Below are 12,804 nucleotides of genomic sequence, written 5' to 3'. Positions count from 1 at the left end.
TAAAGTCTAAATTCTTAGCATTGCTAATTTAGCTTCTGAACATGCCCAATCTTATTTGCAGCTGTTGTGTGTTGAGCCCATTGAGAATGTGAAAATCAGTTCAACAGCAGCAGAAGGCCAAAACAACATTATTATTATTATTATTATTTTGCATTGATGAATTAATCAAAAAAATATCTGACTTTATCGAATAAGACAACATTATTCATGTATTAAGCAAATCTTTTATTAAATGTCAGAAAATCCCATTTAACATTCATGACAAATCAAGTTAAATGAAGAATATTATGTCATTCTTGCACACGTTTCAAAATGAATATACAGAAAGTTGTTTTTGGCATGGACATGTTTTATAAAAAGTTAGATTCTGTAATAAGGTGTTGACTGACAGGAAAGACGGACATATGCGCTACTTGTACTGGAGTTGGAATTATAGCACGTGCGTGGTTCGTGATAAATCAGAGTGGCGTCAGAAAATGTATACTGTATACGGAAATGTATTCTAATGATACATACATCTGTAGATCACTTAACAGAATATCACGTTCAACAAAACTCTTCAATCTCGATGGCGTAAGATGTATCATTTAGCTCATTTGAAGCATTTCAAAATGTACACAAAAACCAAGTAAATTCAGATAAGATAAATAATGTTGCTATATTCCAGTAAAAGCTGCATCAAAAGCGAAAATGAAATCACAAAATGTTTCATTTGCATCGTGTGAAGAACACTGAGTGATATTTTCTGTTTGTGTGCTTAACTGAGGTAACTGCATGTTGGTATGCGCAAGTTACCTTCGTTTAAGCACATTCATCCCGAAGAACAAGCCCTGCAGACACTAATTCTTCTTTGGATTCTATAAAAAAAAAATAAAAACAAGACAACAGAGATGGATGGAAGTCAACACTCAGTAATGACACGCATCCACATAGCAACAGGCAGACATTTTAATAAGATGCTGGTAATAAAATGATGTGGTTTCCACACACACAAAAATGAGTATGATCCGTCATATCCTTCCTTCCCGCCTTTGCTTGATGAGTAAAGGCGGGGGGGCCCTGTGTTTTGGGAGTCAAACGCAGATTAACAGCCGGCCCACCACAGTGACAGCCGCTCAGTTTTATTATGTATGGCATCCGCCCCAAATCGAGAGCTCCATGTCGTAAACCAACAGCCAAATTTGAGACTCAAAAGTAAAATGAGGATGCTCCACTTCTTCAATCGGAACCGCCGTCTGGTTCAATTTATCGCCTCGCTCATCACAGGTTGCCTTCTCACACAACCACAGACATGTGCCAATCCAATTCCCATTTGCTACAAATGGCCTATGGAGGACTCCGCAGATGTTATTTGAGTGTTGACTTGAGCTGGAGTATGACATGGAAGTTTACTGCATGAGAGCATCAGCCGGGCAATTTTTGGAAATGCACTTTACTTCCGAGTCCGCTGATAGTGTAGTGGTACGCACGCCTGAGTTGTGTGCGGGCAGCGTGGGATCGATTCCCGCTCAGTGACAGTGTCTGTGTGTGCCCTGCGACTGGCTGGCGACCAGTTCGGGGTGTAGTCTGCCTTCGCCCATTGACGGCTGGGATAGGCTCCAGCAACTCCCCGCGACCCTGTATAGGATAAGCGGTTTGGAAGATGACATGACATGACACTTTACTTCCTGGCAGTGTGGCAGCGAGTGGGAAATTGTGAGAAGAGAGCCAAAATCAGCTCACTCAAGGACAATTAACACCATGTGCTAAAAATCTATTATAAAGTGTTAAATTACATCCAAGAAACTGTGCAATTTATCGGTTGGTGGGAGGAGGTGGGTGGGGGGGAATTGCATTATTTCTAAATGGATGGTTTGGCTTGAAGATGGTTATTTAGAGTACAGTGGAACATCAAAATTGCTATGCCCCAACGATCGTACCATATTGACACACAGGCCAAGATTTTCAGGGAATCATGTGAGAATGTCAGCAAAACTCTCGAGACCTTATCACAGCGATTAACAAAGGTTGTGTTTAACTTCATTTCATCATTGTTTTTTTTAATGAAAAAAAAAAAAACATTCCAAGAGATTAACAGCAACACATTATACATGATTGAGGATAATTGCTGAAAATGTGAACTATGCAGTGATTAGCTTGATTTTGTGTAACAATTAAGAATGATAGGAGCAATAAGCCACCACTGAAGTTAAGACTAAAAGTGGAAATCAACCCAAACACATTTTTTTCAAGAATATGTTCCTAGCATGCCCACTAATTGAAACATGGCATTCTGATTAATATTGCGTCTGTGGAATATGAGTTAAGCAGCAAAATGCACCCTTTTTTAGTCATCTCAGGGGGCGGCCATTTTGTCACTTCTGTCGATCGACGACCAATCACGGCTCAGCTTCAGAAAACAGGTCAGCCGTGATTGGTCGTTACCTGAGCCCTGAGCAGTTGTGATGTCATTTTCAGTCGACAAAAGTGACAAAACGGCCGCCCCCAGATATGGCTAAAAACGGGTGGATTAACTCTTATTCCACAAACACAACATTTATCAGAATGCCTTGTTTCAACTAGTGGGCCTGCATAGAACATATTCTTGACAAAAATATGTTTGGGTTGACTTCCCATTTAAATGTTTTAAAATGTTCTTTCTACTTATAATCACTGTATAGTGATTTCCTAGATTTGTTGTATACAGTGCATGTTTGAAGATAATTGCTAAAAACGTGCACAGACAGAGAACTGTGTAGTACTGAAGTGTGGCAAAGTGGTGTTAAACTCCTTCACCATTTCAGAGATCTTTTATGCATGGCTAAAACGACACCCAGTGACACACTTGGGATTTCTGTCATGAGTTGGCCCTCCTCCATGATGTAAGAACTGAGCACCTTTATTCTATTCGTTTATCGGCGTAATTGCGACAGCGTGCAGTTGGTTAGCTAGCCATGCCTACAACTCCAAAAATGCATCTTTCCTGGATGCCACAAATTTCAGAACAGCTTGGGGTCATTATTTAAATTCTCAAGTGTTAAATATATTGTGTCATTCGGGCTATTGTATGTTGCAAGATAAAACACTGGTCGCAAGAAATATGTGCCAAAATGTCTGTCAGGTTAGCCACAGGCTGTGTTCAATATACAGTGAACAAACCCTGAAGCGTCTCTGTTATGTGGACCCGAACAACAAAATAAAACTTAGCAAGGAAGGTGATGTTTTGTACAATCTCTCAACCGGTCTGGAAGCTTGTGAGCTAGCTGGTGGATAGCGCCTCTTGTTGCTACATAGAAAAGCCCTGTGATGACTTGGTGGGATATATTTCAGCCACCGGAGGCTTTAAGCAGATATATTTCCAGGCTTCCAACATATCGGGATGTGTAGGCAGGCATATGCTAGATGTACTAATGTTATTAAATTGACAGTTGAAAGCAGTGCCTGTTTTCATTGCATTCACGCCCAGAGTGTCTGAGGCCTGAGAAAAAGTCTGGATTTTTCACGATATTGAAGCCCAATTACAAATACTTTTTTTTTTTTTAATTAATTGAAATTTGGCTTGTTTCCAATACACTGTTATGTGTTGTCATATTTACACGATATTTTTAATTTCACTTTAAACGGAAACTATCAGACAGTGGTTAACCTATTTGAACATTTGAATAATTTACAACACTGCTTGTACAGTTAATAATTCATGATGGTGAGAATTTGACTCTGGAATAGATTATTTTCATCTCCATTGTTTCCTATATGAGACGGCCCAGTGTCCTGAAACAGATTGTGTTGGACTTTTGAGGGTCCACTGTAATTCAAAACAAACAAGGGGAGGGATGTGATGCAAAAATCAATGGTGCACAACACTGCACAGTGAAAGGGAGGGGAAATAAAATCGAAGAGAGGACAGAACCTGAGAAGAGGATTCTGGGAAGACGCTTGTGGAGGAGCCATCTGCTGGCCTTGCAAAGACTTTGATGTCTTTCTGCAGCAAAAATACAACACTACGGCTAAAATACACAATTCTACAAATGGACTATAAATCTACAAATCGTGTGTATGAATACAAAGACAGAATGCGTTTTCTGAAGGCTTTACCGAGTACAAACTGAAAAAGAAACCCCCAAAAAACTATGACTAGTCCGCACAAAAAGACATCTTGTGTCTGATGGACGGTCATGTGGCAGTAAATGCCTGCGCGGAGATACCACAGCATCCAACAAAGTAACACAATTTTTCCTCGAGCCTTCCTTTTGACAAATGTGGTGACGAATTGAGTAGGTCAAGTGACTAAACGCAAAACGCTAAATCAGACGTTTTTTCCACAGTTGAGTTTTGTGCCTAATCGTCGCTTTTGAAGGGGTTTTAATCCAACCTTGACTTTGGGGGGGTGGGGGCTTGGGGGTATTCAAAAGTGCAAGCGTACAATTTGAGGTTATAGTGACACAATCTTGACTAAAAATATCAAAGATCAATTTACACTGATTAATCATGACTGCATTTAGCAGTTGAGTTGGTAATGAAATAGTGCTACAGTTTCTTACATAATTCAGCTTCTGGATAAATGTGTATTAACAGCCTTATCTCATAGTTTTCTTTTTTTTTTTTAGCAACTGTGTTCCTGTCAAATCTTCCAGTCCTTTCTCTGTTGAGTGACGCAGTAAAGGGCTCTTAGCATATGCACATTTTTTATACAGGGCCCACAAATTGAGCCTACTAACAGATAATTATGCTAATGTAACACAAGCGGAAAAAATCTGAGCAATTCTGTTGATTTATAGTACTGCGCCTGCTGCACACTACATTGCTGGCAGAAGAAAAATTGGCAGTAAAAATGTAAGACAGTAAGGCAGGACAGTAGTACTCTATTTTCCCAGAGTCTACAAATTAACACACCACATAAATGTGCAAAATGTTTCTCTACACTTTTTTTACAGCCCCCTACAATGTGACATTCGCAAATTAATTTAATTCACCAGTTACACCCAATGTGAACCTTTATGAGGGCAAAGTATTTTATCCACTGACAAAACAGCCCTAAAACAATTAACGAATTGGTGGGCTGAAATCAGAGGGATTCAATACAAAAAAAAAAAAAAAGCATTTGATAGCAACACAATTCATACCAAAATACTTTTTCCACATCTTCCAGATTTGGATATGGATCTAAAGATTGTGATATTATAAAACACTCTGCAGCTACCTGCTTTTGCACTTTTGAAACTTACAGCAGCAGCATCAAGTGCTTGATTCAGATCTTCAATGATATCCGCCTCATCTTCGAGTCCCACAGAAAGCCGGATCAGAGTGTCACTAATGCCCAAGATGTTCCTTTCCTTCTCAGGCACCGACGCATGAGTCATAATTGCCCTGCGGTGGAAGAAGATGGTGACAGTTTGAGGTGAGACACTTCCTTGTATGAGTGTGGCAAATAGAACAGGCACACTTTACAAGCCCAGGGTTGATCCAACTTTCCAAAAGGTTCAAACACTATTCAGGACTGATACAATCACATATGTACTGACCAAAACACTATGTAAAACGATTACTTGATAATTACTAGGCATAAAAAGCAGGTGCAGCAAAGGGAGGGAAAATAGCAAAATAAACAAAGTCAATTTAAATAGCTTAAGTTTATGTGCTTAAAATTCAAGCAAACAACCAAAAAAAAGAACATGGTATTCATCTCTTAGCATCCTAAAACTCAACTTGTTTGATCTCTGCTTCCCTCTTGTGGCGTATTACCTGACATTACAGCTCTGCCGTTTACCCTTTTCAGTAATGCATATGAACTATCTACTAGGAAGGAAGACCGGAGCCGAGCTTTGACCAAAAACCGTATTTAACAATAATAAATATTATGTAATAATACTTACGGATGTTCCGCTAAACTTTCATAACCACCAAGACTCTCGGCCACTGCAAACAACTGAATAAAAATGAAGAGAAGACAGTTGGTGGCATCACAATAGTACATGGCCATTGTAAAATGCACCAACACTGATCAGTTTTAAAGACCCTGAATAAAAAATAAAATATCAGTGGTTTAAAGTCAACATGACATTACAAAGATTATTGTTTATGATAAAAGTTTGCAAAAGACAAAGGCATACATAACCAATAATCTCATTCCATGTGTGCGCAACTATAGTTTGACAGTCCTGAATGGCTCAAAGAAAATGTTATGGCTAATCACTTTGAGACTCTTGAGAAAGGTGTTGGCATGTTCGAGTTTTCCTTTGATGTAGAAGGTGATCATTCCAGGACATCCCGAGCATTGCCGTTTAACCACTTCAGACTGCGGGTGTGAGGGCAGACCTGCGACAACAGAGGGGGGAACTGTCAATAAAGTAGACAAATGGTGTCATTACCACATGCGTGGGTGCGCTTTCGTTTAATAAGAAAGAATTATTTCCATATTAATTGAATAGTAAAAAGTTAATTGAATGTGTTTCATAAATGCAGAGGTTCATTAAATACGTTTTTACATTCTGAGCATAGTGTAAGCGGTGCTATGTTTGTGGATGAAAATGCGTTCAGTGGGCACTAAAAAACGAGTGCTATAGATCCAAGTTTGCATGCCATCCCTGTGCTTAGGTGGTTTTTATCCAGTACTCCGATTTACTGCCACATTCCAAAACTGACATGGATGTTAGGTTAACTGAAGGCTCAGAACTGTCCATAGTAGACACAAATGTTAGTGTGAAAGGTTGTTTGGCTACATGTGGGATATGTTCCAACCCCAACTAATGAGCACAAGCTGTAAAGAATATTGAAGGTTGGATGGATGAACGTAACGTACTTAATAAGGTAATAGTGTGCACTTACAGCACTTTATCGACAGCAAAGCATCACACTCACCCACTTACGCAATTTGTACCCTGATGGGCAGCTACTTCTATATAAAGGTGCTGCCAGGCCCACCGGGAGAAAATTAGGGTTGAGTGTCTTGCTCAAGGACACTTCCACAGTGGGTAGTTGGAGCCAGGATTCAAACCTTGCAACCCTTCGCTCACTTGACGACCAATTGAGCCACCGCTGCCCTTTATGTCATCATGTAGTGTACGGAATCAGCTGCACGATTAGCGCACACGACCTGGGTAGATGACACGCTCCACTCTCGGATCGGCCTCTAGAAACTTGGCTGCGGCCATGCCGTTCTTAAAGTGGCGCTCCATGCGCAGATGCAACGTCTTCAGCCCACGGTTGACCAGGTAGCAGTCAAAAGGGGATGGCACGCCCCCTAGAGCTAAAATGAAAGAAACACACATGAAGAGAACACTTTTACAAACCAGTTTACAAAAAGCCTCATTCATCCAAACACACTGTATGTTGATACTTAAGAGCCGTTGGTGTTAGATGCCTGACAGATGTTTCCTGTTGTCTTCTCACCCTACAGCCACATTCAAACCACAACAGTACATCAAATACAACAGTGAATCATGAACTGATTCTGACTGAGGGCCATTTCAGAGTAGTGCAATGTTTTGCTCTTTAGCCGTGTTGTGATTTATTATCCTCTTATGAGACCCATTACCTGCGACTGATACAAGGCTTTCTCACACTGGTTAGCATACTTCTCTCTAGAATCCCTTGATAGTCGAGATTTAATTATACCTTGCACAAATTCAAGACACCCTGTGACGGATGTGGGGCTCAAATGACGGATGGTGCATTCTGACAATGATGTGATTTGACTTTGGAGTTCACATTTTGTGTTTTGGGAAGTTGTTCTATAGGCTCTTTGGCAACCATTCGTATTACCCCTCTCTTCAATTTGTCATCAAATTTCCTCCCGCGGCCACGCACTGGGAGGTTGGCTACAGTCCTGTTGACCTTATATGTGTGAATATTATGTGCAACTGCTGTCACAGGAACATCTAGCTGCTTGGAGATGGTCTTGTAGTCTTTACATTTCATATGCTTGTCTACAATTTTCTTTCTCATCTCCTGAGACAAATCTATCCTTCGCTTCATCTGGTCCATGTTTAGTGTGGTATACACGACATCGCCAAACAGCACAGCGACTACTTGTCATCCTTTAAATGGGCTGACTGACTGATTACAAGTTTGAAGACTCCTCCGATGCTAATTAAACGACAATCTTTGGTTGGACAAATTGTTTTCAGTCTTTTCTGAGGGGTACTACCATTTATTTCCAGGTCTGTTTCATGAGTTCGTTTTTTTTTAAATAATTCTCATGAACCACAATTCAAAAGCTATGTTTGATTTTCATTGGTTATTTTCATAAAATGTTGATTCAGTATTATGTTTGTCAGATTCAAGTTATTTCTGTGACCACTGTGGGAGTACCAACAATTTTGTTCACTTGTGTACACAAAATACGTCCTCTGCATTTAACCCCTCATAGTGAAGCACAGACTGGGGTTTCAGTGGCTCACTCAAAAGCACTCGGCCACAGTTGCCCCAATGTGATCCTTTCACTCACCATTCTGTAGAAACTTTAGTCGGTCATACAGATCCTCTCGGTTGACTGACATGAGGCCCATAACCACGTCACTATGACCTGCCGATTATACAAAAGACAGAATGTGGATCAAACCAAAAGACATCTAAGCGAGTCAGCAAATATTTGACATTATATATACAGATGGGGTGAGTGACATTTATGCTATGTCCATAAGTAAGGGGTCATTAAAAAAAAACGTTCCTCCTATTCAAAGTCCACGGTATTACAAAAAAAAATACCAGTTGCATTTAAATAATATAACATTTTTAAAAAGCAAGCCCTGTAAACTCCTAAATATAAAGGCTATTTTAGCCAACCAGAAGCCTGAAAAAGTTATTTCTGGAAAATGGTACAGGACACACTATCAGATGTGTGTGGAGTGAGTCAGGAGAGGAGCCAAAAAAAAAAACCAACACACATTGCGCTTCATTTTTTTGTGACCTTTTGTGTTTTATAGACCTGTTGTAGCAATATTTTCTACAATAACAAAGTGTCATATTTTTAGTTTTGCAAAAAAAAAAAAGGGGAAACAAATGCATGGAATGCCGACCAACGTCTCCTGACTTGCAGACTTGCAGGACAGCTGCTATCTAAGTTACACTAAACATGGAGTTGGGTCATGCATCCAGTTGTTCACCGTATAATTAGAACATAGGGTTCAACATAACCTTATATAATGTGCCTGATGCTGCTTCACCATGCCACAGACATGATTATCTGTAGCCACGTAATAAATATCCTCTTCTAGTATCTATTACAACCAACATTTGGAGGTACGTGCTTGTCATTGGATAGTGACGATATATAAAACAAACACTTTCATCAATTGTGTCGAAACTTAACCCTAACCCTTTCCAAAAAGTAACATCTATATATGATGGAGTTTATGATAAACAAAAACTAAAGACAGAAAACTGACGTTTATGTAGAGCAGGCCCAGAATGACAAAAGACGCTTTTATGAGTATAATGCAAAGTAGATAACTCTTACCTACCATTCATATATTTGGTGGCTGAGTACATGCAAATATCTGCTCCTAAAGCCAAAGGGCGCTGAGTGAGGACACAAAGTAAACAGTGAATACATAATCTAGACATTTTTACACATTGACTTGAAGCTTGAACAAAATGAACACCACATCTCATTGTCACACCTGGAAGTACGCAGACATGAAGGTGTTGTCTACCACAACCACGATGTCTTTGTTGTGATCGTGCACCAAGTCAGAACAAGCCCTAATGTCGACAACTTTCATAGTGGGGTTGGTTGGAGTCTCGATCCACACCATCTGCATAAGCAGCAACAGGCAGGGAAAGGCTGAAAAACACTTATATATCTGATTGTGTAAATAAAGTGAAAAACAAACACTTATGCATCGCACTAGTACTGTACACACCCGCAAGAAAAAAAAGCTTGGTTAAACAGTTTCACAACATGCAATTTGTGGAGCCTGCTGGAAGGTGACCAAAAGTTAAAACAGTATTCTGCACTTACTTTAGTGTTGGGCTTGAGAGCCGCCTTGAGTAGCTCTGGTTTGGTACAATCGACGAAGGTGATCTGCAGCTCAAATTCGGCAGCCACTTTTTGGAAGTATCGGTTTGTACCTTGGAAAGTCGCAAAGCATAAAATGTCGCCAGCTCGTAAAACGTAATCTTCACTTGAGTGTGTATTGAGTGAGTATTCACCTCCATAAACATCATCCATGCAGATGATTCCATTTCCCGCCTTCAGCAAGTGAGTGATGGTCACTGTGGCAGCAAGTCCTGAAGCCACAGCAAGGCCTGCAGAAGGGAAAAAAAAAAAAGTGTGAATAGTTGTTTGTCTGGATACTATGTGCCCCATCGGCTGGCGACTTTGTCCCGTTTCTCGTTGAAAACTCAGCTCAGACAGGCATCAGCTCATCCCGCGACCCAAATGAGGACAACTGTTATATAAAATGCATAGCTGGATGTATCCAACTATGCATACTGGAATGGATTGTGATCATACTCGGAATTTCCACTTGTGTACACGCTGTCACACTTACAGTGCTTTGCCCCATCCAGCGCTGCCACAGCTTTCTCAAGACAGTCTCTTGTAGGATTTCCACTGCGGCTGTATTCATAGCCCTGTATGAAGAATTAAAAAAAAAAAAAAAAAATTAAAAAAAAGACCAATCATTAAAGCAACTTTAAACAAAGCATGCCGTTTTTGAACTGCTTATCAGTGGATAAAGCGTATCCTGCCGCACCAGTCTGCTAAAGAACCCTCAGAGCAACACATCCCTCAACTTCGCTTTTAATACCGCTGAAACCACATGAAACCACATTACTTCCTGTATTAGTTTACCAAAAGATTGTTGCAACGCATTTTCTTATTCGCTGGCGGAAGATTTGACTTGGAGAGTCAAAGTTGTGCCTCTGCTCTAAATCAAAAACAGATACAACATTCTTTATGGGACAAAAACATCTCTTAGTTTGCCAGTCAAAAGCACCAGGGGTTGGAGCTCTGGAATGAGGGAGTTATTTTTATTTCTCTCCAATAAGTAACTGGATTATGCAATTCATTTATATGGATTCTATCCAGATGTAATGATTACAAAGGACATTGGCAACTCTGATTAAAAAACAAACCATTTTTCCAAGGACATCCTCATGAGCGTAATTCCAATAAAAAAACAACTAACGTGTGTAACCCCTCAATGTTTTTTCAATATTTCAACTTAAATATTCATGACAGTTTTAACAGAATAAAGTTTCACCAAATTTTGTGAAATTAAATATTTATTCAGCATCGCTTGGTAAAAATGTTGTGTGTATGCAGGGACATTAGATTAATGCTTTGTCATTATCATATAATTTTATAATCACTTTTTTGCGGAACCCTTCTTTACGACAAGGACACCTGAAGGTTTCCGGGAAATTCGTGTTTGTAAACGATTGGACTATTGTGTGTTCCGACTTCTGTACAAATTGGGGTAATCTCAAAACTGAGGACACCCAAACCCTGTACACGTTACAAATGTGGATTCACATCATTTGAGTTACTGTTTGCCTTGAAAGGAACACACAAACATCTCTGTGAACTGTGCCATGTGTGGAGAAGCAATGAAGATAAACCTGTTTAGTTCATGTATTTGAAATACACTCAACAGCCCACAGACTTCAGCCTTCATCCCACAAGCCGTATAATGGGCTTTCTGACTATGTCTATAGGATGTGTGCCCCATGTAAAACAAGAGCACACTCGTGGGGTCAAGCATACCAGAGTCGACAAAACAATGTCAAAGGTCAGTAAACCAGCAGAAATGGATTTGAGAATTTGGAACTTGTGTGTGTACTGCTGTATCTCATCAAAGAGCGATGGATTTATTGGAGTTATCTGTGGTGCCAGCCTCCACTAGAGAAAAAGAATAAACCCCCTCTTTCATGTGTATTTTTTCTTTACTTTTGGCCCATGTGTAAAGACTAAAGACCGAAATATAATACACATGATGTAACTGTGATGGACGTGACCCAGGAAGCTGTTAACAGAATCCTTATTAAATCTGATGCAACACCCAACCGCCAAAGCCACGCTGGCCTCATTAGAAAAGAGGAATGCCGTATTAGAACTTTCATTTTCATTATCAGTTCAAGTCATCCACACGAGACTGTACTTACGAAGTGCTTTCCGGGTTGGCTCTGTTTGAACGTTGTAGAGAGCGATATCGGCGGCACTACAGCTCTGGAGGTCCATTGCTCCGGCTCTTGTCCAACGTGGATCGCATCGGTGGCAAACGACTTGAAGGGCTTGCTGAACCCGGCAAAAGAGTCGCTCTGGTCGCCCTCAATGTCGTTCTCCATTGCTATGTGGTACACTTAAAACGACCAGAAACACCTGAACGGGAAATGACTGCGCAATCGCAGCCGTCCTTAAGAAGACGCTCCCATATAGTACGTTAGTACTCGTCTCTTTCAGCCAATTGGCATCCGGCATCAAGGACTACAGCAGCATCGATTGGTGGGCTACAGGGGCGTCTACACCACGTGACCAGCGCGTTGTTGCAGCGGGAGAGCTCCGCTAATGTTTCCTGTCGTTTGAATCTTTTCGTTTGGTATTTTTTATTTTCATAAGTTTATACTTTTTATTATGATAAATTGCAGGAGGCAAACTGCCGTAGCAGTATTAAATGTATGTCTTTTTCCTTGACAAAACCCAATAAGGAATCCAAAATCTTTATAAGACTGCAATAAACTTATTAAAACAATTAGGTTGAAGCAAGAATCTATGTAAGGCATTGAATGCAGTCGGGTCGTTACTGTATGTAATAACTATATCTAAAATGCGGCAGCTCTTCCCGGCTTCTGAATACCTCGACGCTCACGTTAAGCTCGATG

At 40.3% G+C, this 12,804-nt stretch overlaps 1 protein-coding gene across 3 annotated transcripts; it reads right to left on the bottom strand.

The window, feature by feature from the left end:
• Nucleotides 1-212: 212 nt before the first annotated feature.
• Nucleotides 213-12,384, bottom strand: cth (cystathionase (cystathionine gamma-lyase)). Of its 3 annotated transcripts, none has more exons than XM_086046196.1 (13): nt 12,088-12,384; nt 10,473-10,554; nt 10,132-10,227; nt 9,941-10,050; nt 9,600-9,734; nt 9,441-9,498; nt 8,426-8,503; nt 7,073-7,225; nt 6,173-6,294; nt 5,853-5,905; nt 5,205-5,346; nt 3,890-3,961; nt 213-857 (listed from the first exon to the last, which is right to left on the bottom strand). In XM_086046196.1, exons 1-13 carry the CDS (start codon nt 12,268-12,270, stop codon nt 840-842), a joined length of 1,302 nt encoding a protein of 433 aa, XP_085902322.1. In that variant the 5' UTR covers nt 12,271-12,384; the 3' UTR covers nt 213-839. The 3 variants fall into 3 exon arrangements, with proteins under 3 accessions (XP_085902322.1, XP_085902323.1, XP_085902324.1); XM_086046198.1 differs by lacking the exon at nt 213-857 and adding an exon at nt 896-1,617 and having other exon boundaries at nt 12,088-12,307; XM_086046197.1 differs by lacking the exon at nt 3,890-3,961 and having other exon boundaries at nt 12,088-12,383.
• Between the last annotated feature and the right edge of the window lie 420 nt (nt 12,385-12,804).

The sequence above is a fragment of the Filicampus tigris genome, chromosome 12, assembly GCF_054856515.1.
Source record: "Filicampus tigris isolate MCC_2025a chromosome 12, RoL_Ftig_1.0, whole genome shotgun sequence".
Classification (NCBI taxonomy): domain Eukaryota; kingdom Metazoa; phylum Chordata; class Actinopteri; order Syngnathiformes; family Syngnathidae; genus Filicampus; species Filicampus tigris.
Note: the sequence above shows the minus strand (reverse complement) of the source record. Positions and strands in the feature narration are given on the sequence as shown.